The 22,554-nt window shown below is 41.1% G+C and overlaps 1 protein-coding gene across 1 annotated transcript in view; it reads left to right on the plus strand.

Annotated features, from left to right (window-relative positions):
- Positions 1–22,554, plus strand: part of LOC110288505 (cation channel sperm-associated auxiliary subunit beta-like) — a 239,931-nt gene that overhangs the window by 90,187 nt on the left and 127,190 nt on the right. Inside the window, exon 7 of the mRNA XM_085830619.1 lies at positions 9,147–9,296. Within this exon, the coding sequence (XP_085686745.1) occupies positions 9,147–9,296 (150 nt within the window). The remainder of the gene's footprint in view (positions 1–9,146; positions 9,297–22,554) is intronic.

Consider the following 22,554-nt stretch of genomic DNA (forward strand, 5'->3'; position numbering starts at 1 on the left):
TTGCTGATGCTCGTATCTATGGTTCCAGATTTCTTTCCTAGGGTTTCTATCTCCAGTGTTGCCTCATTTTGGGTTTTCTTTATTGTGTCTACTTCCCTTTTTAGGTCTAGTATGGTTTTGTTCATTTCCATCATCTGTTTGGATGTGTTTTCCTGTTTTTCTGTAAGGACTTCTACCTGTTTGATTATGTTATCGTGTTTTTCTTTAAGGATTTGTAACTCTTTAGCAGTGTTCTCCTGCAATTCTTTAAGGGATTTTTGTGCTTTCTCTTTATTGTCTTCTGCCTGTTTAGCAGTGTTCTCCTGCATTTCTTTAAGTGTGTTATTAAAGTCCTTCTTGAAGTTCTCTATCATCATCAGGAGATATGCTTTTTAATCCGTGTCTAGCTTTTCCGGTGTGTTGGGGTGCCCTGGACTGGGCGAAGTGGGGGTGCTGGGTTCTGATGATGGTGAGTGGTCTTGGTTTCTGTTAGTAAGATTATTACGTTTACCTTTCGCCATCTGGTAATCTCTGGGGTTAGTTGTTATCGTTGTCACTGTTTAAAGATTGGAGCAGAAGCTGTGTTCCACTCACCAGCAGTCTCTAAATCCTGCGGCGGGGGTCGTGGGTAGCTGACGGTACCCCGGTGCTGGTCCAGCCGGAAGAGGCCTGTGGTCCTACACAGGCCGTTTTTCTGCTTCCCTAACTAATGCAGTCTCTGGTCCCGCGTGCAATTGGATTGGAGCAGAAGCTGTGTTCCACTCTCCAGAAGTCTTAAGATCCTGTGGTGGGTGTTGTGGGTAGCTGGTGAGTGTCAGCCGATCCTGCGCCCCAGCTGCCCCGGTGCTTTTCTGACCGGAAGAGGGTTGTGGCCCTATGTAGGCCGGATTTCTCTCTCCCCAACCAGAGCAGTCTCAGGTCCCGCGTGATTGGACTGGAACAGAAGCTGTGTTCCACTCACCAGCAGTCCCAAAATCCTGCGGCGGGGGTCGTGGGTAGCTGGCGGGTGTCAGGCAACCCTGAGCTCTCGCTACCCCGGTGCTGATCCGGCCAGATGAGGCCTGTGGCCCTACTCAGGCCGGTTTCTGCTTCCCTAACTAATGCAGTCTCAGGTCCCTCGCAATTGGATTGGAGCAGAAGCTGTGTTCCACTCACCAGCAGTCCCAAAATCCTGCGGCGGGGGTCGTGGGTAGCTGGTGGGTGTCAGGCAACCCTGCGCTCCCGCTACCCCGGCGCTGATCCAGCCGGATGAGGCCTGTGTTCCTACTCAGGCCGGTTTCTGCTTCCCTAACTAATGCAGTCTCAGGTCCCGCGCAATTGGATTGGAGCAGAAGCTGTGTTCCACTCACCAGCAGTCCCAAAATCCTGCGGCGGGGGTCGTGGGTAGCTGGCGGGTGTCAGGCAACCCTGCGCTCCTGCTACCCCGGCGCTGATCCGGCCGGATGAGGCCTGTGGCCCTACTCAGGCCGGTTTCTGCTTCCCTAACTCTTGAGTTTGTTTATATACTGGATTACGTTGATGGATTTCCTTATATTGAACCATCCCTGCATCCCTGGGATGAAACCTACTTGGTCAGGATGGATGATTGTTTTGATGTGTTCTTGGATTCGGTTAGCAAGAACTTTATTGAGGATTTTTGCATCGATATTCATAAGGGAAATTGGTCTGAAGTTCTCTATCTTTGTTGGGTCTTTTTGTGGTTTAGGTATCAGAGTAATTGTAGCTTCATAGAATGAGTTGGGTAGAGTACCTTCTGTTTCTATTTTGTGGAATAGTTTGTGAAGAACTGGGATTAGATCTTCTTTGAAGGTCTGATAGAACTCTGCACTAAACCCATCTGGTCCTGGGCTTTTTTTTGGTTGGGAAACTATTAATGACTGCTTCTATTTCTTTGGGGGACATAGGACTGTTTAGATCATTAACCTGATCTTGATTCAACTTTGGTACCTGGTATCTGTCTAGGAACTTATCCATTTCATCCAGGTTCTCCAGTTTTGTTGAGTATAGCCTTTTGTAGAAGGATCTGATGGTGTTTTGGATGTCTTCAGGATCTGTTGTTATGTCTCCTTTTTCATTTCTGATTTTGTTAATTAGAATGCTTTCCCTGTGCCCTCTAGTGAGTCTGGCTAAGGGTTTATCTATCTTGTTGATTTTCTCAAAAAACCAGCTCCTTTATTGGTTGATTCTTTGAATAGTTCTTCTTGTTTCCACTTGGTTGGTTTCGCCCCTGATTTTGATTATTTCCTGCCGTCTACTCCTCTTGGGTGAATTTGCTTCCTTTTTTTCTAGTGCTTTTAGGTGTGTTGTCAAGCTGCTAATGTGTGCTCTCTCTAGTTTCTTTTTGGAGGCACTCAGAGCTCTGAGTTTTCCTCTTAGAAATGCTTTCATTGCGTCCCATAAGTTTGGGTATGTTGTGGCTTCATTTTCATTGAACTCTAAAAAGTTCTTAATTTCTTTCTTTATTCCTTCCTTGACCAAGGTATTATTGAGAAGAGTGTTGTTCAGTTTCCATGTGAATGTTGGGTTTCTATTATTTATTTTGTTATTGAAGATCAGCCTTAGTCCATGGTGATCTGATAGGATGCATGGGGCAATTTCAATATTTTTGTATCTGTTGAGGCCTGTTTTGTGACCAATTATGTGGTCAATTTTGGAGAAGGTACCATGAGGTGCTGCGAAGAAGGTATATCCTTTTGTTTTAGGATAGAATGTTCTGTAGATATCTGCCAGATCCATTTGATTCATAACTACTGTTAGTTTCACTGTGTCCCTGATTAGTTTCTGTTTCCATGATCTGTCCATTGTTGAAAGTGGTGTGTTGAAGTCTCCCACTATTATTGTATGAGGTGCAATGTGTGCTTTGAGATTTACTAAAGTTTCTTTAATGAATGTGGCTGCCTTTGTATTTGGAGCATAGATATTCAGAATTGATAGTTCCTCTTGGAGGATTTTACCTTTGATGAGTATGAAGTGCCCCTCCCTGTCTTCTTTGATGACTTTGGGTTGGAAGTCAATCTTATCTGATATTAGAATGGCTACTCCAGCTTGTTTCTTCATACCGTTTGCTTGGAAAATTGTTTTCCAGCCTTTCACTCTGAGGTAGTGTCTATCTTTTTCTCTGAGATGAGTTTCCTGTAAGCATCAAAATGTTGGGTCCTGTTTGTGTAGCCAGTCTGTTAGTCTATGTCTTTTTATTGGGGAGTTGAGTCCATTGATATTAAGAGATATTAGGGAGAAGTAATTGTTGCTTCCTTTTATTTTGTTGTTAGAGTTGGTGTTCTGTTCTTGTGGCTGTCTTCTTTTAGGTTTGTTGAGGGATTACCTTCTTGCTTTTTCTAGGACGTGGTTTCCGTCCTTGTATTGTTTTTTTTTTTTTCTGTTATTATCCTTTGAAGGGCTGAATTCGTGGAAAGATAATGTGTGAATTTGGTTTTGTCGTGGAATACTTTGGTTTCTCCATCTATGGTAATTGAGAGTTTGGCTGGCTATAGTAGCCTGGGGTGGAAATTGTGTTCTCTTAGTTTCTGTATAACATCTGTCCAGGCCCTTCTGGCTTTCATAGTCTCTGGTGAAAAATCCAGTGTAATTCTGATAGGCTTGCCTTTATATGTTACTTGACCTTTTTCCCTTACTGCTTTTAGTATTCTATCTTTATTTAGTGCATTTGTTGTTCTGATTATTATGTGTCGGGAGGAATTTCTTTTCTGGTCCAGTCTATTTGGAGTTCTGTAGGCTTCTTGTATGTTCATGGGCATCTCTTTCTTTAGGTTTGGGAAGTTTTCTTCAATAATTTTGTTGAAGATGTTTGCTGGTCCTTTGAGTTGAAAATCTTCATTCTCATCCACTCCTATTATCCGTAGGTTTGGTCTTCTCATTGTGTCCTGGATTTCCTGGATGTTTTGAGTTAGGATCTTTTTGCATTTTCCATTTTCTTTGACTGTTGTGCCGATGTTCTCTATGGAATCTTCTGCACCTGAGTTTCTCTCTTCCATCTCTTGTATTCTGTTGCTGATGCTAGCATCTATGGTTCCAGATTTCTTTCCTAGGATTTCTATCTCCAGCGTTGCCTCACTTTGGGCTTTCTTTATTGTGTCTACTTCTCTTTTTAGGTTTTGGATGGTTTTATTCAATTCCATCACTTGTTTGGTTGTGTTTTCCTGCAATTCTTTAAGGGATTTTTGTGTTTCCTCTTTAATGTCTTCTACCTGTTTGGCTATGTTTTCCTGCAATTCTTGAAGGGATTTTTGTGTTTCCTCTTTAATGTCTTCGACTTGTTTAGCAGTGTTCTCCTGTATTTCTTTAAGTGAGTTATTTAAGTCCTTCTTGATGTCCTCTACTATCATCATGAGATATGCTTTTAAATCCAGGTCTAGCTTTTCAGGTGTGTTGGGGTGCCCTGGACTGGGCGAAGTGGGAGTGCTGGGTTCTGATGATGGTGAGTGGTCCAGGTTTCTGTTAGTAAGATTCTTACATTTACCTTTTGCCATGTGGTAATCTCTGGAGTTAGTTGTTATAGTTGTCTCTGTTTAGAGATTGTTCCTCTGGTGATTTTGTTACCCTCTATGAGCAGACCTGGGAGACTAGCTCTCTCCTCTGAGTTTCAGTGGTCAGAGCCGTCTCTGCAGGCAAGGTCTCCTCTTTCAGGGAAGGTGCACAGTTATCTGGTGTTTGGACCTCCTCCTGGCCGAAGATGAAGGCCCAAAACAGGATCTTTCCCAGAAGCTGTGTTACTTTGGCCTGTCACAGAAGCCGTTGTTTCAGTAGTCCACACTCTCACCTGTGTAGACTACTTTCCGTGGAGTCCCAGTACCAAGGTGGCTCCTGCGGAACCTGAGGCAGAAGCCTCTCGGGCCGGGCGGACACCTGTGCTCTGACTAGGAAGGTGGCTGGTTTTCTGGAGCCGAAAATGGTGCCGTCTCAGAGGCTCTGTGGCTCTTGCCTATCCCAGAAACTGCTGGCCTCTGTATTCCACACTGTCACCTGTGCAGACTGCCCTCTGCGGAGTCCCAGAACCAAGCTGGCTCCCGCGGAACCTGAGGCAGAAGCCTCTCAGTCAGGGCGGACACCTGTGCTCTGACCAGGAAGGTGGCTGGTTGTCTGGAGCCGAAAATGGCGCAGCCTCAGCTCTGTGGCTCTCCCCCTTACTGCTTTTAATATTCTATCTTTGTTTAGTGCATTTGTTGTTTTGATTATTATGTGTCAGGAGGAATTTATTTTCTGGTCCAGTTCTGTTGGAGTTCTGTATGTTTCTTGTATGTTCATGGGCATCTGTTTCTTTAGGTTAGGGAAGTGTTCTTTTATAATTTTTTTGAAGATATTTGCTGACCCTTCAAGTTGAAAATCTTTTTTCTTATGTACTCCTATTATCCATAAGTTTGGTCTTCTCATTGTGTCCTGGACTTCCTGGATGTTTTGAGTTAGTGTCGTTTTGCATTTTGCATTTTCTTTGATTGTTGTGTCCATGTTCTCTATGGAATCTTCTGCATCTGAGATTCTCTCTTTCATCTCTTGTTTTATGTTGCTGATGCTTGCATCTGTGTTTCCTGAGTTCTTTCCTAGGGTTTCTATTTCCAGAGTTGTCTCCCTTTGGGTTTTCTTTATTGTTTCTACTTTCCCTTTTAGATCCTGGATGGTTTTGTTCAATTCCATCACCTGTTTGGTTGTGTTTTCCTCTAATTCTTTAAGGGATTTTGTGTTTCTTCTTTAAGGACTTCTACTTGTTTAGCAATATTTTCCTGTAATTCTTTAAGTGATTTTTGTGCTTCCTTTTTAAGGTCTTCTACCTGTTTAGCCGTGTTCTCCTGTATTTCTTTAAGTGAGTTATTTATTTCCTTCTGAAAATCCTCTACCAGCATTATGAGATATGATTTTTAAATCTGAATTTCGCTTTTTGGGTGTGTTGGGGTATCCAGGACTCGCTGAGGTGGGATTGCAGGGTTCTGATGATGGTGAGCAGTCTTGGTTTCTGTTAGTAAGATTCTTAAGCTTGCCTTTCGCCATCTGATAATCTCTGGTGTTAGTTGTTATAGTTGTCTCTGGGTGGAGCTTGTTCCTCCTGTTAGCCTCTGTTAGCACTCTTGGGAGTCAAACTATCTCCTGAGTTTCAGTGGTCAGAGTGCACTCTACAGGCTACCTCTCTTCTGGCAGGGAAGGTGTGCAGATGTCTGGAGCTCAGATCTGCTTCCTGGCTGAGGATGAAGGCCTAAAAAGGGGCCTGTCCCAGAAGCTAGGTTGCTTCTGCAGTCTGAGCTCTCTCCTGCCTCTTCTGGAGATTTTTAATATCTTAATTTGTTTAAAAATTTTCAGTGTTCCTTTTCATAAGAATGAAAAAAATAAACTTGTTATATATGATAAATTTGGCTTAACTTTAACCTTTTTCATATCCATCTAGGAGTTCTAAATTTTAAAACTGTAACAGTTATCTGTCAGAGAGTATCCTTACCTACTCCAGCCTTTTGAGTAAGAGTACATTATGATCAGATAGGGGACTAATAAACAATATATATAAAGAACTCAAGAAGGTGGACTCCATAAAATCAAATAACCCCATTAAAAATGGGTCTCAGAGCTAAACAAAGAATTCTCACCTGAGGAATGCCGAATGGCTGAGAAGCACCTGAAAAATTGTTCAAATCCTTAATCATCAGGGAAATGCAAATCAAAACAACCCTGAGATTCCACCTCACACCAGTCAGAATGGCTAAGGTCAAAAACTCAGGTGACAGCAGATGCTGGCGAGGATGTGGAGAAAGAGGAACACTCTTCCATTGTTGGTGGGATTGCAAGCTTGTACAACCACTCTGGAAATCAGTCTGGAGGTTCCCCAGAAAATTGGACATAGTACTACCGGAGGATCCCGCAATCCCTCTCCTGGGCATATATCCAGAAGATGTTCCAACTGGTAATAAGGACACATGCTCCACTATGTTCATAGCAGCCTTATTTATAATAGCCAGAAGCTGGAAAGAACCCAGATGTTCCTCAACAGAGGAATGGATACAGAAAATGTGTTACATTTACATAATGGAGTACTACTCAGCTATTAAAAAGAATGAATTTGTGAAATTCCTAGGCAAATGGATGGACCTGGAGGGAATCATCCTGAGTGAGGTAACACAATCACAAAGGAACTCACACAATATGTATTCACTGATAAGTGGATATTAGCCCAAAACTTAGGATACCCAAGATATAAGATACAATTTGCTAAACACATGAAAAGAAGAACGAAGACCAAAGTGTGGACACTTTGCCCCTTCTTAGAATTGGGAACAAAACACTCATGGAAGTAGTTACAGAGCACAGTTTGGAGCTGAGATGAAAAGATGGACCATCTAGAGACTGCCATATCCGGGGATCCATCTCATAATCAGCCTCCAAATGCCGACACCATTGCATACACTAGCAAGATTTTGCTGAAAGGACCCAGATAGAGCTGTCTCTGGTGAGACTATGCCAGGGCCTAGCAAACACAGAAGTGGATACTCACAGTCAGCTATTGGATGTATCACAGGGCCCCCAATGGAGGAGCTAGAGAAAGTACCCAAGGAGCTAAAGGGATCTGCAACCCTATAGGTGGAACAACAATATGAACTACCCAGTACCCTCCAGAGCTGGTATCTCTAGCTGCATATGTAGCAGAAGATGGCCTAGTGGGCCATCAGTGGAAAGAGAGGCCCATTGGTCGTGCAAACTTTATCTGCCTCAGTACAGGGGAATGACAGGGCCAAGAAGTGGGAGTGGGTGGGGGAGCGTGTGGGGGACTTTTGGGATAGCATTGGAAATGTAAATTAAATAAATACCTAATAAAAAATATAATAAAATAAAATTGGAACAAAAAAATAAAGTGCTCAAATTAAAAAAAAAATGGTACGTTATGATTTTTGAGTTCCAATGACACTCAGCTGCACTGAGGTCCTGGAAGAGTCCTACTTCTTCTAGCATTGCGTGGAGTGCTTCTCAGACAAGGAAGAGCAGATGAAAAGTAGAAAATTTTTAGTCAAAGCTTAGCAAAAATCAAAGCAGAGGAATTAAACCAAACTAAACCAAACCAAAACACCACTTCCTGGAACACCTGCTTTTTCATAGGAAAGACCTTGACCACGTGAGCTGATGTGCATCCTTTGATTGGCCTAAGAGTCTTACAGTCACTTACTTTTTTCTGTTAATCCACTCCCAATGACTACCTATTTCCTAGAGAACATAGCTGCTTGTTCACTGATAACATCTGCTTATACTCTAGGTTTATTGTCGTTTTTAATTTATCTACTGCTGATTTGATAGGATTGTAAAATGAAACAGAAATGTTTGATTTTTAAAAAAGATTTATTTATTATATGTAAGTAGACTGTAGCTGTCTTTAGACACTTTTACTTCTCTCTCAGCCCCTCTTTCTCTGGCCCAAAGATTGATTGATTGATTGATTGTTTGGCTGATTATATGTAAGTACATTGTAAATGTCTTTAGACACACCAGAAGAGGGAATCAGATCTCATTATGGATGTTTGTGAGCCACCATGTGGTTGCTGGGATTTGAACTCAGGACCTTCAGAGGAGCAGTCAGAGCTCTTAACCAGTGAGCCATATCTACAGCCTGAGAAATGTTTGATAGTGAAGCAGACCCTTGTCCCTAAATTATAAATATTTCTGCTCTATTCCTGCTATTCTCATTTGGGATGACAGACCATGTGACCATGTATTTGCTGTGTTCGGATTAAGCAATCTATCCCATTCTAAATCTTCTTCAGCAGTGTGACTTTGCCAAAGACTTATTAAGAGAATTTCATTCTTTCTCCGTTTCATAATAAAAAATTACCAAATTTTAACTGATAAAATGTAATGTCATATGTTCATGGGTGTGAATATACAAATGTCTGTGCATCAGGTGTGGTGACTGGTGCCTTGGGAGACCAGAAGAGAACCTTGGATGTCCTGGAACTGGAGCTTCAAACAATATTGAGCTGCTCTGCATGCTGAAAGAGCAGCCAGTGTTCCCAACTGCTGAACTATCTCTCCCACCTCTACTGTGTCACCTACACCTTTTGGACAATCAAATATTTCCCTTATTTAGTTTTCCTATAACCCCTCCACCCCTTTTTTAAAAAGTAATGGTGTTCCAGTTTCAAGAGTTCTGCTTTGATTTAAATGCCTAAATTTGTCTTCCACAGAGCCTATTCTTCAGTGGAAACTTGGACGTATACTTAGAGATCGTGAGATGGAGTATATATATGACGATGTGAAAGAAATAGTAGTGACAAAGAGCCCCTGTGCCAATGATGTAGCTTTAATAGGCCTTAATACAAGACCATCATCCAGTGGTAAGTTTACAGTCTGATTGAACATTAGAAGGAACCTGTGTTTTGTAGTTGTTAAGGGTGGTTTTAAGTGGAAGCACACATGGAATGCATACAGAGAGTAAAATATATAATTTTTTACTCTGCCTCTTTTGCATGCCAGTGTGATGTACTAGGAGAGATACTCCTCTGTTGTGGCCTTTGCCATGTGAATGTTGACTCATATTTGGGCATGATGGCATATGCTTTTAATCCCAGCTTCTTGGCACTCTGGGGTAAAATGATTAAGTTTAAGGTTAACTTGGGCTCTTTCTTTTAAACCCTGCTCCAAAAACCAAGCCCATCAGTCAAGCAATAGGTAGCTGTCCTGACTAACTAGTCTTCTGTTCTCTAAGTTTGTTGCATATTCCCAGAGATTACCAAACCCACTCAGTCAGTCAACAGGGTCTTGAGGAAGGGAGTGAAGACAAAAGAAAAAAGACAGACAACAGTATATCATGACTCCAGTAAGCACTGAAGCAAGTTTATTTCTTTTCCCAAGCTGCTTTTATACATTCTAAGTAGATGCAAAGAATAGTGTCAGTTCTTGGTCAAGAAACAAATAAGACATAAACAAAAGTCCTGTGATCATTGTATGCAGGGTCTTATTAAGATGACCAAGATATAAGGAACACATTCATCAGCTGTATTTTTCTTGAGCCTACTTCCTTGTCCTAGTCCAATGTCAAATATTCTTGCCAATTTCCTCGAAGCAGTGCCAAGAGCTCTCCACATAGAGATTTTTTTTATTGCTTCCAGTCTATCTTCTTTTCTGCCACGTATAAATCAGTATTGTTTTTCCAGAGACACTATCTATGTATGTATCTATGTATGTATCTATATATGTATGTATCTATGTATCTATCATCTATCTATCTATCTATCTATCTATCTATCTATCTATCTAAAATGTATTTTCAACCTATTGTTAAATATCTAGTGACACATGCAGTAAAAATAGGTATTTTTCTCTAGACACTCATTTACAACACTTTTGGCATCAAATGTATGGATTTTCTAGAACTGGACATTTTTTCTGTTTACTGAAGTACCCAAGTCGGCATCCTGGAATAGAAGATAGAGTCATTATCAACACTCACAAGTTAAAAAAGCACTGTTTCCTGTTGGGAACAATAAAGGGAGGCCCGGGAAGCCCTGGGGAAAAGTGGGGAGGAAAAATATGCCACGTCCAGCCAGAATTCCTGTGCTCTGGGTAGGCGGACATGGGGAGACTGCCATGCCACTTTTCATATGGCCCTGGGTGGATATATAAGCCTCTGACCCACACTGTGGAGGGTGGAGAAGGGGTAACCCCCGACCAGGGACCCGGAGGCCACACCCTGTAGCCCTGGGGTAATAGGAGAGAGGGAATAGGGAAGAGGTTCGGGAAGAGGTCCCCAACATCTGTGAGAGTGCACAGCAGGTCTTGATGGAGCAGAGACTCTCTATGGTTTAAGAGCTTTATTATAGAAATGCAGTGGAAAGAGAGAAGGGAGAGAGAAGGAGAGAGAGGGGGGAAGGCTAGAGAGAAAGAGAGAAAGAGAGAAGAAAGGAGAGGAGAAGACAAAGAGAAAGGGAAGAGGAGAGAGAAGTGAGAGAAGTGAGAGGTAAAGGAACAAAGGAGTAAGAGTATGAGAGTGAGGTGGGGGCCTAACAGCCCCTTTTATGGTCTTCACAGTTGCTAGGTAACTGGGGAGGAGTTTAGCCTGAAGGTCAGAAGCTTGGGCTATTGCTTACGTGACTACTGGCCATGCTTCTCTTGTGGGGGCTGTGGGAGGTGATACCTTAGGCAGGGGCCAGAGTTCCAGGAGCATGAGGGATCGCCTACATCATGAAGGTGAATTATGACCATCGGAGTTCAGACCTCACCTCAACTGGAGAAGAGCCTGCAATTCCCCATAGTCTCCTATTTCAGATTCCAGTAACAAGTCCTGTACTTCTAACCTGGTTGCTATAAATCAAAGGATCCCATGAGCCCCCTCTTAAATTCAGTACTTTTTTTAGACTGTTCAAAGGAATAAGGAGAATTTCTCCTGTGTCTGGATGCATTCAAAATTATGCCTCTTCAACAGTAGCAGGGTGCTGTCAAGGATGTTACAAAGGATGCAGGTGAACAACAAAGAAAGAGGTACTAAGAGTAAGATCTAGGCAGTTCCCAAGCACAGGAAGTTCTGTCCCATGGCAATGCATTACATGATCTCCCAGGACATGGGTATGTATATCAACCTGGAATTCCTCTAAGGCCTGCAATTTACAGATTGTAGGCTTTACTACATAGGAATGATCAATCATAAACTCAACCTCTAGCCTCTCCCTTCTTGAGGCCTAGGTATGAAGGTGCAAGTCTCAGCTTCAAAGCTTGGCTGTGTCAAGATAAAGCTGAATGTCTCTTTCCCAGCCACGAGGTTTTGAAACTCATCAAAGTAGACAATGAGTACAAATTTCATACTTCTTATGAGAAGTGTGTGGTGCAAAAGTTGCTACTGGCGTTCAGGTGAAGAATGAAAGAGAATATTGTCAGAATGACAAGGTTTTCTACTTGAGAAAGGTGTCTTGACCCAGTGCAGAGTGTGGCTGCTATTGAGTAAGGGTTTTTCATGTTATAAGTCAAGGACATCTGAAGGCATAATGTGTAAGTTTCTTTAGGGATGCTGTGTGGATGCTAATCCAAGTGATGTCAGATTGGAAGTGTGGGTCAGGGAGAGAAAAGAGTAGAGAGTTGAAGGGGGGGGGGGAGGAAGAAGAAGAGGGAGAGGGAGAGAGGCAGAGAGAGAGAGTTTTTTTTTTTAATTACACAGATAGATACTCTTACTTTGTCAGTTGTGGCCCAAGAGAACTAGTAGAGGATATTTGCTTTTCAATGTCTCTAAAGAAGATGGCGTCCCTCAACTTACTGTCTAAAGTCTTTATAAACAAAGAACAAAAGAAGGCTAGATCAAAAGCTCCCAATATTCATTCTCCTTTTACCACACGTGTCCTGTAACAAAGATACTATGTAATTGCTATGAAGAAACAACACACCAAGAAAAATAAGGAAGACTACAGAAGCTGACAGCTTCTGGGATAGGCAGAAGCGACACAGCTTCTGGGGCAGACCCCGTTTCGGACTCCAGACATCTGGGCACCTTCCCTGCCAGAGGAGAGGTGTCCACCCCACCTGGGAGGGCTTTGCTGGAGCACCTGGGGTAGCCATCTTGGTTCCCAGATCCCTCAGAGACTAGTCTGCACAGGTGAGAGTGTGGACTACAGAAGCTACACAGCTTCTGGGAAAGGCCCTGTTTCAGGCCATGATCTTCTGCCAGGAGGCAGGTCCAAACGCCAGATATCTATGCACCTTCCCTGCAAGAGGAGAGCTTGCCTGCAGAGAGTACTCTGATCACTGAAACTCAGGAGAGAGCTAATCTCCCAGGTCTGCTGATAGAGGCTAACAGATTCACAGGAGGAACAAGCTCTAAACAGAGAAAACTTTAACAACTAACTCCAGAGATTACCAGATGGCAAAAGGCAAACCTAAGAATCTTACTAAGAGAAACCAAGACCACTCACCATCATCAGAACCCAGCAGTCCCACCTCAGCCAGTGCTGGATACCCCAACACACTCAAAAAGCTAGACCCGAATTTAAAAGCATATCTCATGATGATGGTAGAGGACATCAAGAAGGAGTTTAATAACTCAAAGAAATACAGGATGTCTTAGTCAGGGTTTCTATTCCTGCACAAACATGACCAAGAAGCAAATTGGGGAGGAAAGGGTTTATTTGGCTTACACTTCCATACTGCTGTTTATCACCGAGGAAGTCAGGACTGGAACTCAAGCAGGTCAGGAAGCAGGAGCTGATGCAGAGGCCATGGAGGGATGTTCTTTACTGGCTTGTCTCCCCTGGCTTGCTCAGTCTGCTCTCTTATAGAATCAAGACTACCAGCCCAGAGACGGTCCCACCCACAAGGGGCCTTTCCCCCTTGATCACTACTTGAGAAAATTCCTTGCAGCTGGATCTCATGGAGGCATTTCCTCAACTGAAGCTCCTTTCTCTGCGATAACTCCAGGTGTGTCAAGTTGACACACAAAACCAGCCTGTACACAGGAATACACTGCTAAAAAGGTACAAGTCCTTAAAGAAAAACAGGAAAACACAACCAAACAGGTAGAAGTCCTTAAAGGAAAACAGGAAAACACAACCAAATAGGTGATGGAATTGAACAAAACCCTACAAGACTTAAAAGGGGACATATACAAAATAAAAAAAACCCAAAGTGAGGCAATGCTGGTGATAGAAAACATAGGAAAGAAATCTGGAACCATAGATGTGAGCATCAGCAACAGAATACAAGAGATGAAAGAGACAATCTCAGGTGCAGAAGATTTCATAGAGAACATGGGCACAACAATCAAAGAAAATGCAAAATGCAAAAAGATCCTGAGTCAAAACATCCAAGAAATCCAGGACACAATGAGAAGATCAAACCTAAGGATAATAGGAGTTGATGAGAATGAAGATTTTCAACTTAAAGGGCTAGCAAATATCTTCAACAAAATTATTGAAGAAAACTTCCCAAACCTAAAGAAAGAGATGCCCATGAACATACAAGAAGCCTACAGAACTTCAAATAGACTGGACCAGAACAGAAATTCCTCCCGACGCTTAATAATCAGAACAACAAATGCACTAAATAAAGATAGAATATTAAAAGCAGTAAGGGAAAAAGGTCAAGTAACATATAAAGGCAGGCCTATTAGAATTACACCAGACTTTTCACCAGAGACTATGAAAGCCAGAAGATCCTGGATAGATGTTATACAGACCCTAAGAGAACACAAATGCCAGCCCAGGCTACTATACCCAGCCAAACTCTCAATTACAATAGATGGAGAAACCAAAGTATTCCAAGTCAAAACCAAATTCATCCAATATCTTTCCACGAATCCAGCCCTTCAAAGGATAATAACAGAAAAACAACAACAACAACAACAAAAAATACAAGGACGGAAACTATGCCCTAGAAAAAGCAAGAAAGTAATCTTTCAACAAACCTAAAAGAAGACAGCCACAAGAAGAAAATGCCAACTCTAACAACAAAAATAATAGGAAGCAACAATTACTTTTCCTTAATATCTCTTAATATCAGTGGACTCAATTCCCCAATAAAAAGACATAGACTAACAGACTGGCTACACAAACAGGACCCAAAAGTTTGCTAGTTACAGGAAACCCATCTCAGGGAAAAAGACAGACACTACCTCAGAGTGAAAGGCTGGAAAACAATTTTCCTAGCAAATGGTCTGAAGAAACAGTCTGGAGTAGCCATTCTAATATTGAATAAAATTTACTTCCAACCCAAAATTATCAAAAAAGGCAAGGAGGGACACTTCATAATCATCAAAGGAAAATCTTCCAAGAGGAACTCTCAATTCTGAATATCTATGCTCCAAAGGCAAGGGCAGCCACATTCATTAAAGAAAGTTTAGTAAAGCTCAAAGCACACATTGCACCTCCCACAATAATAATGGGAGACTTCAACACACCATTTTCATCAATGGACAGATTGTGGAAACAGAAACTAAACAGGGACACAGTGAAACTAACCGAAGTTATGAAAGAAATGCATTTAACAGATATCTACAGAACACTTTATCCTAAAACAAAAGGATATATCTTCTTCTCAGCACCTCATGGTACCTTCTCCAAAACTGAGCATATAATTGGTCACAAAACAGACCTCAACAGATCCAAAATATTGAAATTGTCCCATGCATCCTATCAGATCACCATGGACTAAGGCTGATCTTCAATAACAACATAAATAATAGAAAGCCAACATTCACATGGAAACTGAACAACACTCTACTCAAGAGGAAAACTCAAAGCTCTGAGTGCCTCCACGAAGAAACTAGAGAGAGCACACACTAGCAGCTTGACAACACACTTAAAGCTCTAGAACAAACGGAAGCAAATTCACCCAAGAGGAGTAGAAGGCAGGAAATAATCAAACAGGGGTGAAATCAATCAAGTGGAAACAAGAAGAACTATTCAAAGAATCAACCAAACGATTAGCTGGTTCTTTGAGAAAATCAACAAGATAGATAAACCCTTAGCCAGACTCACTATAGGGCACAGGGACAGCATCCTAATTAACAAAATCAGAAATGAAAAGGGAGACATAACAACAGATCCTGAAGAAATCTAAAACACCATCAGATCCTTCTACAAAAGACTATACTCAACCAAACTGGAAAACCTTGATGAGATGGACAAATTTCTAGACAGATACCAGGTACCAAAGTTAAATCAGGATCAGGTTAATAATCTAAACAGTCCTATATCCCCTAAAGGCATAGAAGCAGTCATTAATAGTCTCCCAGTCAAAAAAAGCCCAGGACCAGATTTGTTTAGTGCAGAGTTCTATCAGACCTTCAATGAAGATCTAATTCCAGTTCTTCACAAACTATTCCACAAAATAGAAACAGAAGGTACTCTACCCAATTCATTCTATGAAGTCACCATTACTCTGATACCTAAACCACAGAAACACCCACAAAGATAGAGAACTTCAGACCAGTTTCCCTTATGAATGATACCTAAACCACAGAAAGATCCAACAAAGATAGTGAACTTCAGACCAGTTTCCCTTATGTATATCAATGCAAAAATACTCCATAAAATTCTTGTAACCGAATCCAAGAACACATCAAAACAATCATACATTCTGACCAAGTAGGTTTCATTCCAGGGATGCAGGGATGGTTTAACATACAAAAATCCATCAATTTAATCCAAGATATAAACAAAGTCAAAGACAAAAACCACATGATCATCTCGTTAGATACAGAGAAAACATTTGACAAAATCCAACATCTATTCATGATAAAAGTCTTGGAAAGATCAGGAATTTGAAGCCCATACCTAACCATGATAAAAGTAATCTACAGCAAACCAGTAGCCAACATCAAAGTAAATGGTGAGAAGCTGGAAGCAATCCCACTAAAATCAGGGACTAGATAAGGCTGCCCACATTTTCCATACCTATTCAATATAGTACTTGAAGTCCTAGCCAGAGCAATTCGACAACAAAAGGAGATGAAAGGGATACAAATTGGAAAGGAAGAAGTCAAAATATAACTATTTTTAGATGATATGATTGTATATATAAGTGACCCTAAAAATTCCACCAGAGTCTATACCTGATAAATAGCTTCAGTGAAGTACCTGGATATAAAATTAACTCAAGTCAAAGGATAAACAGGCTGAGAAAGAAATTAGGGAAACAACACCCTTCACAATAGTCACAAATAATATAAAATACCTTGGCATGACTCTAACTAAGGAAGTGAAAGATCTGTATGATAAGAACTTCAAATCTCTGAAGAAAGAAATTAAAGAAGATCTCAGAAGATGGAAAGATCTCCCATGATCATGGATTGGCAGGATCAATATAGTAAAAAATGGCTATCTTGCCAAAAGCAATCTACAGATTCAGTGCAATCCCCATAAAAATTCCAACTCAATTCTTCAATGAATTACAAAGGGCAATTTGTAAATTCATCTGGAATAACAAAAAACCTGGGATAGCAAAAACTCTTCTCAATGATAAAGGAACCTCTGGTGGAATCACCATGCCTGACCTAAAGCTGTACTACACAGCAATTGTGATAAAAACTGCATGGTACTGGTATAGCAACAGACAAGTAGAGCAATGGAATAGAATTGAAGACCCAGAAATGAACCCACATACCTATGGTCACTTGATCTTTGACAAGGGAGCTATAAGCATCCAGTGGAAAAAGGACAGCATTTTCAACAAATGGTGCTGGCACAATTGGGTGGTTATCATGTAGAATAATGGGAATTGATCCATTCCTATCTCCTTGTACTAAGGTCAAATCTAAGTGGATCAAGGAACTCCACATAAAACCGGAGACAGTGAAACTTATAGAGGAGAAAGTGGGGAAAAGCCTCAAAGATAAGGGCACAGGGGGAAAATTCCTGAATAGAACAGCAATGGCTTGTGCTGTAAAATTGAGAATAGACAAATGGGACCTCATAAAATTGCAAAGCTTCTGTAAGGCAAAAGACACCGTCAATAATACAAAAAGGCCACTAATAGATTGGGAAAGGATCTTTACCAGTCCTAAGTCAGATAGGGGACTAATATCCAATATATATAAAGAACTCAAGAAGGTGGATCCAGAAAATCAGATAACCCCATTAAAAATGGGGCTCAAAGCTAAACCAAGAATTCTCACCTGAGGAATACCGAATGGGTGAGAAGCACCTGAAAAAATTTTCAGCATCCTTAATCATCAGGGAAATGCAAATCAAAACAACTGTGAAATTCAACCTCACACCAGTTAGAATGGCTAAGATCAAAAATTCAGGTGACAGAAGATGCTGGCGAGGATGTGGAGAAAGAAGAAAATTCCTCCATTGCTGGTGGGATTGCAAGCTGATACAACCACTCTGGAAATCAGTCTGGCGGTTCCTCAAAAAACTGGACATATACTACCGGAGGATCCTGCAATACCTCTCCTGGGCAAATATCCAGAAGATGTTCCAACTGGTAATAAGGACACATGCTCCACTATGTTCATAGCAACCTTATTTATAATAGCCAGAAGCTTTAAAGAAATCAGATGTCCCTTAACAGAAGAATGGATACAGAAAATGTGGTAAATTTACACAATGGAGTACTACTCAGCTATTAAAAAGAATGAATTTATGAAATTCCTGGGCAAATGGATGGACCTGGAGGGCATCATCCTGAATGAGGTAACCCAATCATAAACGAAGTCATCAGATATGTACTCACTGATAAGTGGATATTAGCCCAGAAACATAGAATACCCAAGATGCAAGCTGCAAAATACATGAAACTTAAGAAGAATGAAGACCAAAGTGTGGACACTTTGCCCCTTCTTAGAAAGGGGAACAAAACACCCATGGAATGATTTACAGAGACAAAGTTTGGAGCTGAGACGAAATGATGTACCATGTAGAGACCCCCATACCCGGGGATCCATCCCATAATCAGCCTCCAAATGCTGACACCATTGCATATGCCAGCAAGATTTTGCTGAATGGACCCTGATAGAGCTGTCTCTTGTGAGGCTATGCCGGGGCCTGGCAAACGCAGAAGTGGATGCTCACAGTCAGGTATTGGATGGAACACAGGGCTCTCAATGGAGGAGCTAGTGAAAGTTCCCAAGGAGCTAAAGGGTTCTGCATCCCTATTGGTGGAACAACAATATGAACTAACCAGTACCCCTGGAGTTGGTGTCTCTGACTGCATATGTATCAGAAGATGGCCTAGTCGGCCATCATTGGGAAGAGAAATCCCTTGGTCTTACAAACTTTATATGCCTCAGTACAGGGGAAAACCAGGGCCAAGAAATGGGAGTGGGTGGGTAGGGGAGTCCGGGGGAGTGTATGGGAGTCTTTTTGGATAGCATTTGAAAAGTAAATGAAGGAAATACCTAATTAAAAAAATAAATAAAAAAAAGGAGAGGGATTAGAAAAACAACAACGACAACAACAACAACAAAAAAACCAACAACAACAACAAAAGAAAAATAAGGAAGATATTTCATGACAAAACCACATTTACACAATATATTTCCAAAATCTAGACATACAAAGGCTAATAGATGGGAAACACCAACACAAGGAGAGAAACTGCACCCTAGATAAGTAAGAAAGTAATCTTTCAAAACACCCAAAATTAAATAGCCACACAAACATAATTCCACCCCTAACAAAAAAAATGAAGTAACACTCACTTCTCCTTAATGTGTCCTAAAATTAATGAACTCAATTCCCCCCAAAAGACATAGACTAACAGACTGGATACATAAACAGGACCCAGGATTTTGTTGCATAAAGGAAACACACCTCAGTGACAAAAGAAGATATGTAAATGGAGAGAGTAAATGGTTCGAAAACAATTTTCCAAGCAAATCGTCCTGAGACAAGCTGAAGTTGCCATTCTAGTATCGAATAAAACCAACTCTCAACCAAAAGTTATCAAAAAAAGATAAGGAAGAATACTTCATACTGATCAAAGGAAAAGTCTACTACGATGAACTCTCAATTCTGAACATCTATGCTCCAAATCAAGGGCACCCACTTCCATAAAAGAATCTTTACTAAAGCTCAAAGCATACATTGTACCCCACACAATAATAGTGGAAGACTTCAACATCCCACTCTTTTTTTCATTTATTTATTTTTTAGTAGATATTTTATTTATATGCATTTCAAATGCTATCCTGAAAGTTCCCTAAACCCTCCCTCCGCCCTGCTCCCTTACCCACCCACTCCTGCTTCTTGGCCCTGGCATTCCCCTTTATTGGGGCATATAAAGTTTGCAATACCAAGGGGCCTCTCTTCCCAGTGATGGGTGACTAGGCCATCTTCTGATACATATGCAGCTAGAAATATGAGCTGTGTGGGTACTGGCTAGTTCATATTGTTTTTCCACCTATAGGGTTGCAGACCCCTTCAGCTCCTTGGGTGCCTTCTCTAGCTTCACCATTGGGAGCCCTGTGTTCCATCTCATAGATGACTGTGAGCATCCACTTCTGTATTTCTCAGGCACTGGTATAGCCTCATATGGGACAGCTATAACAGGGTTCCTTCAGCAAAATCTTTCTGGCATTGTGCAATAGTGTCTGGGTTTGGTGGCTGATTTTGGGATGGATCCCTGGGTGTGGTAGTCTCTCGATAGTCCATCCTTTCTTCTTAGCTCCAAACTTTGTCTTTGTAACTCCTTTCGTGGGTATTTTGTTCCCTATTCTAAGGAAGAATGAAGTATCCACCCATTGGTCTTCACTATTCTTGATTTTCTTGTGTTTTTCAAATTGTATCTTGGTTGTTCTATGCTTCTGGGCTAATATCCACTTATCAGTGAGTGCATATCATGTGTGTTCTTTTGTGATTGGGTTACCTCACTAAGGATGATATCCTCCAGATACATCCATTTGTCCAAGAATTTCATAAATCCATTGGTTTTAATTGCTGAGTAGTACTCCATTGTGTAAATGTACCACATTTTCTGTATCCATTCTTCTGTTGAGGGACATCTGGGTTCTTTCCAGCTTCTGACTATTATAAATAAGGTTGCTATGAACATAGTGGAGCAGGTGTTCTTATTACCAGTTGGAACTTCTTCTGGGTATATGCCCAGGAGGGGTATTGATTGATCTTCTGGTAGTATTATGTCCAAATTTCTGAGGAACCTCTAGACTGACTTCCAGAGTGGTTGTACAAGCTTGTAATCCCACCAGCAGTGGAGGAGTGTTCCTCTTTCTCCTCACCAGCATCTGCTGTCACCTGAATTTTTGATACTTAGCCATTCTGACTGGTCAACACCCCACTCTTTTTTTTTTAATACTTTTTATTAGGTATTTTCCTCATTTACATTTCCAATGCTATCCCAAAAGTCCCCCATACCCTCCCACCCACTCTCCTACCCACCCGCTCCCACTTTTTGGCCCTGGCGTTCCCCTGTACTGGGGCATATAAAGTTTGCAAGTCCAATGGGCCTCTCTTTCCAGTGATGGCTGACTAGGCCATCTTTTGATACATATGCAGCTAGAGTCAAGAGCTCTGGGGTACTGGTTAGTTCATAATGTTGTTCTACCTATAGGGTTGCAGATCCCTTTAGCTCCTTGGGTACTTTCTCTAGCTCCTCCATTGGGGGCCCTGTGATCCATCCAATAGCTGACGGTGAGCATCCACTTCTGTGTTTGCTAGGCCCTGGCATTGTCTCACAAGAGACAGATCTATCTGGGTCCTTTCAGCAAAATCTTGCTAGTATATGCAATGGTGTCAGCATTTGGAAGCTGATTATGGGATGAAACCCTGGATATGGCAGGCTCTAGGTGGTCCATCCTTTTGACACAGCTCCAAACTTTGTCTCTGTAACTCCTTCCATGGGTGTTTTGTTCCCAATTCTAAGAAGGGGCAAAGTGTCCACACTTTGGTCTTCGTTCTTCTTGAGTTTCATGCATTTAGTAAATTGTATCTTATATCTTGGGTATTCTAAGTTTCTGGACTAATATCCACTTATTAGTGAGTACATATCATGTGAGTTCTTTTGTGATTGGGTTACCTCATTCAGGATGATGCCCTCCAGGTCCATCCATTTGCCTAGGAATTTCATAAATTCATTCTTTTTAATAGCTGAGTAGTACTCCATTAACACCCCACTTTTAGCAATCAACACATGATCGAAATAGAAACTAAACAGAGACACCGTGAAACTAACAGAAGTTATGAACCCAATGGATTTAACAGATACCTACAGAACATTCCATCCTAAAGCAAAAGAATATACCTTGTCCTCAGCATTTCATGGTATCTCCTCCAAAATTGACAATATAATTGATCACAAAACAGCCCTCAACAAATAAAGACAATATTCAAATTATTCCATTCATCCTATCAGATCACCACAGACTAAGGCTGGTCTTAAATTCCAACAAAAACAACAGAAAGCACACAAACATATGGAAGCTGAACAATGCTATACTCAATGATAACTTGGCCAAGGAAGAAATAAAAAATGAAATTAAAGGCTTTTTACAATTTAATTAAAATGAAGACACATCCTACCAAAACCTATGGAACACAATGAAAGTAGTGGTAAGAGGAAAACTCATAGCTCTGAGTGCCTCCGAAAAGAAACTGAAGAGAGCTTACACTAGCAGCTCAACAGCACACCTGAAAGCTCTAGAACAAAAGAAAGCAAAGCCACCCAAGAGGAGTAGATGGCAGGAAAGAATCAAACTCAGGGCTGAAATCAAACAAATAGAATCAAAAAGCACTATACAAAGAATCAACAAAACCAGGAGCTTGTTTTTTTGGGAAAATCAGCAAGATAGATAAACCCTTTTCAAGAATAACCACAGACACAGAGACAGTATCCACATTAATAAAATCATAAATGAAAAGGGAGACATAAGAATGAAGTATACCTTAAAATAACTATTCTGTTTTTGAATATCAACAGTTGAAAATATTAAAATAATGTTCTACAAAAAGAAACAAAAAAAGAAAGGGAAATAAGGAAGAGGGTATAGGATAAAGAAAACTATGGGGTAAAAGAATGAAGACAAACCAAAGGAAAATACCAGCAACTGTGTTCCAAGCAATGTAGGTAGTTTCATTGAAAACTATTGCTTTCTTTGTTGTTGTTTTGGGACAGGATATTAGTGAGTAGCTAGCTAGAGCAGCTGGTTTGGAGCTC

The sequence above is a fragment of the Mus caroli genome, unplaced genomic scaffold (assembly GCF_978045245.1).
Source record: "Mus caroli unplaced genomic scaffold, Mus_caroli_1 scaffold_14, whole genome shotgun sequence".
NCBI classification, from domain to species: Eukaryota; Metazoa; Chordata; class Mammalia; order Rodentia; family Muridae; genus Mus; species Mus caroli.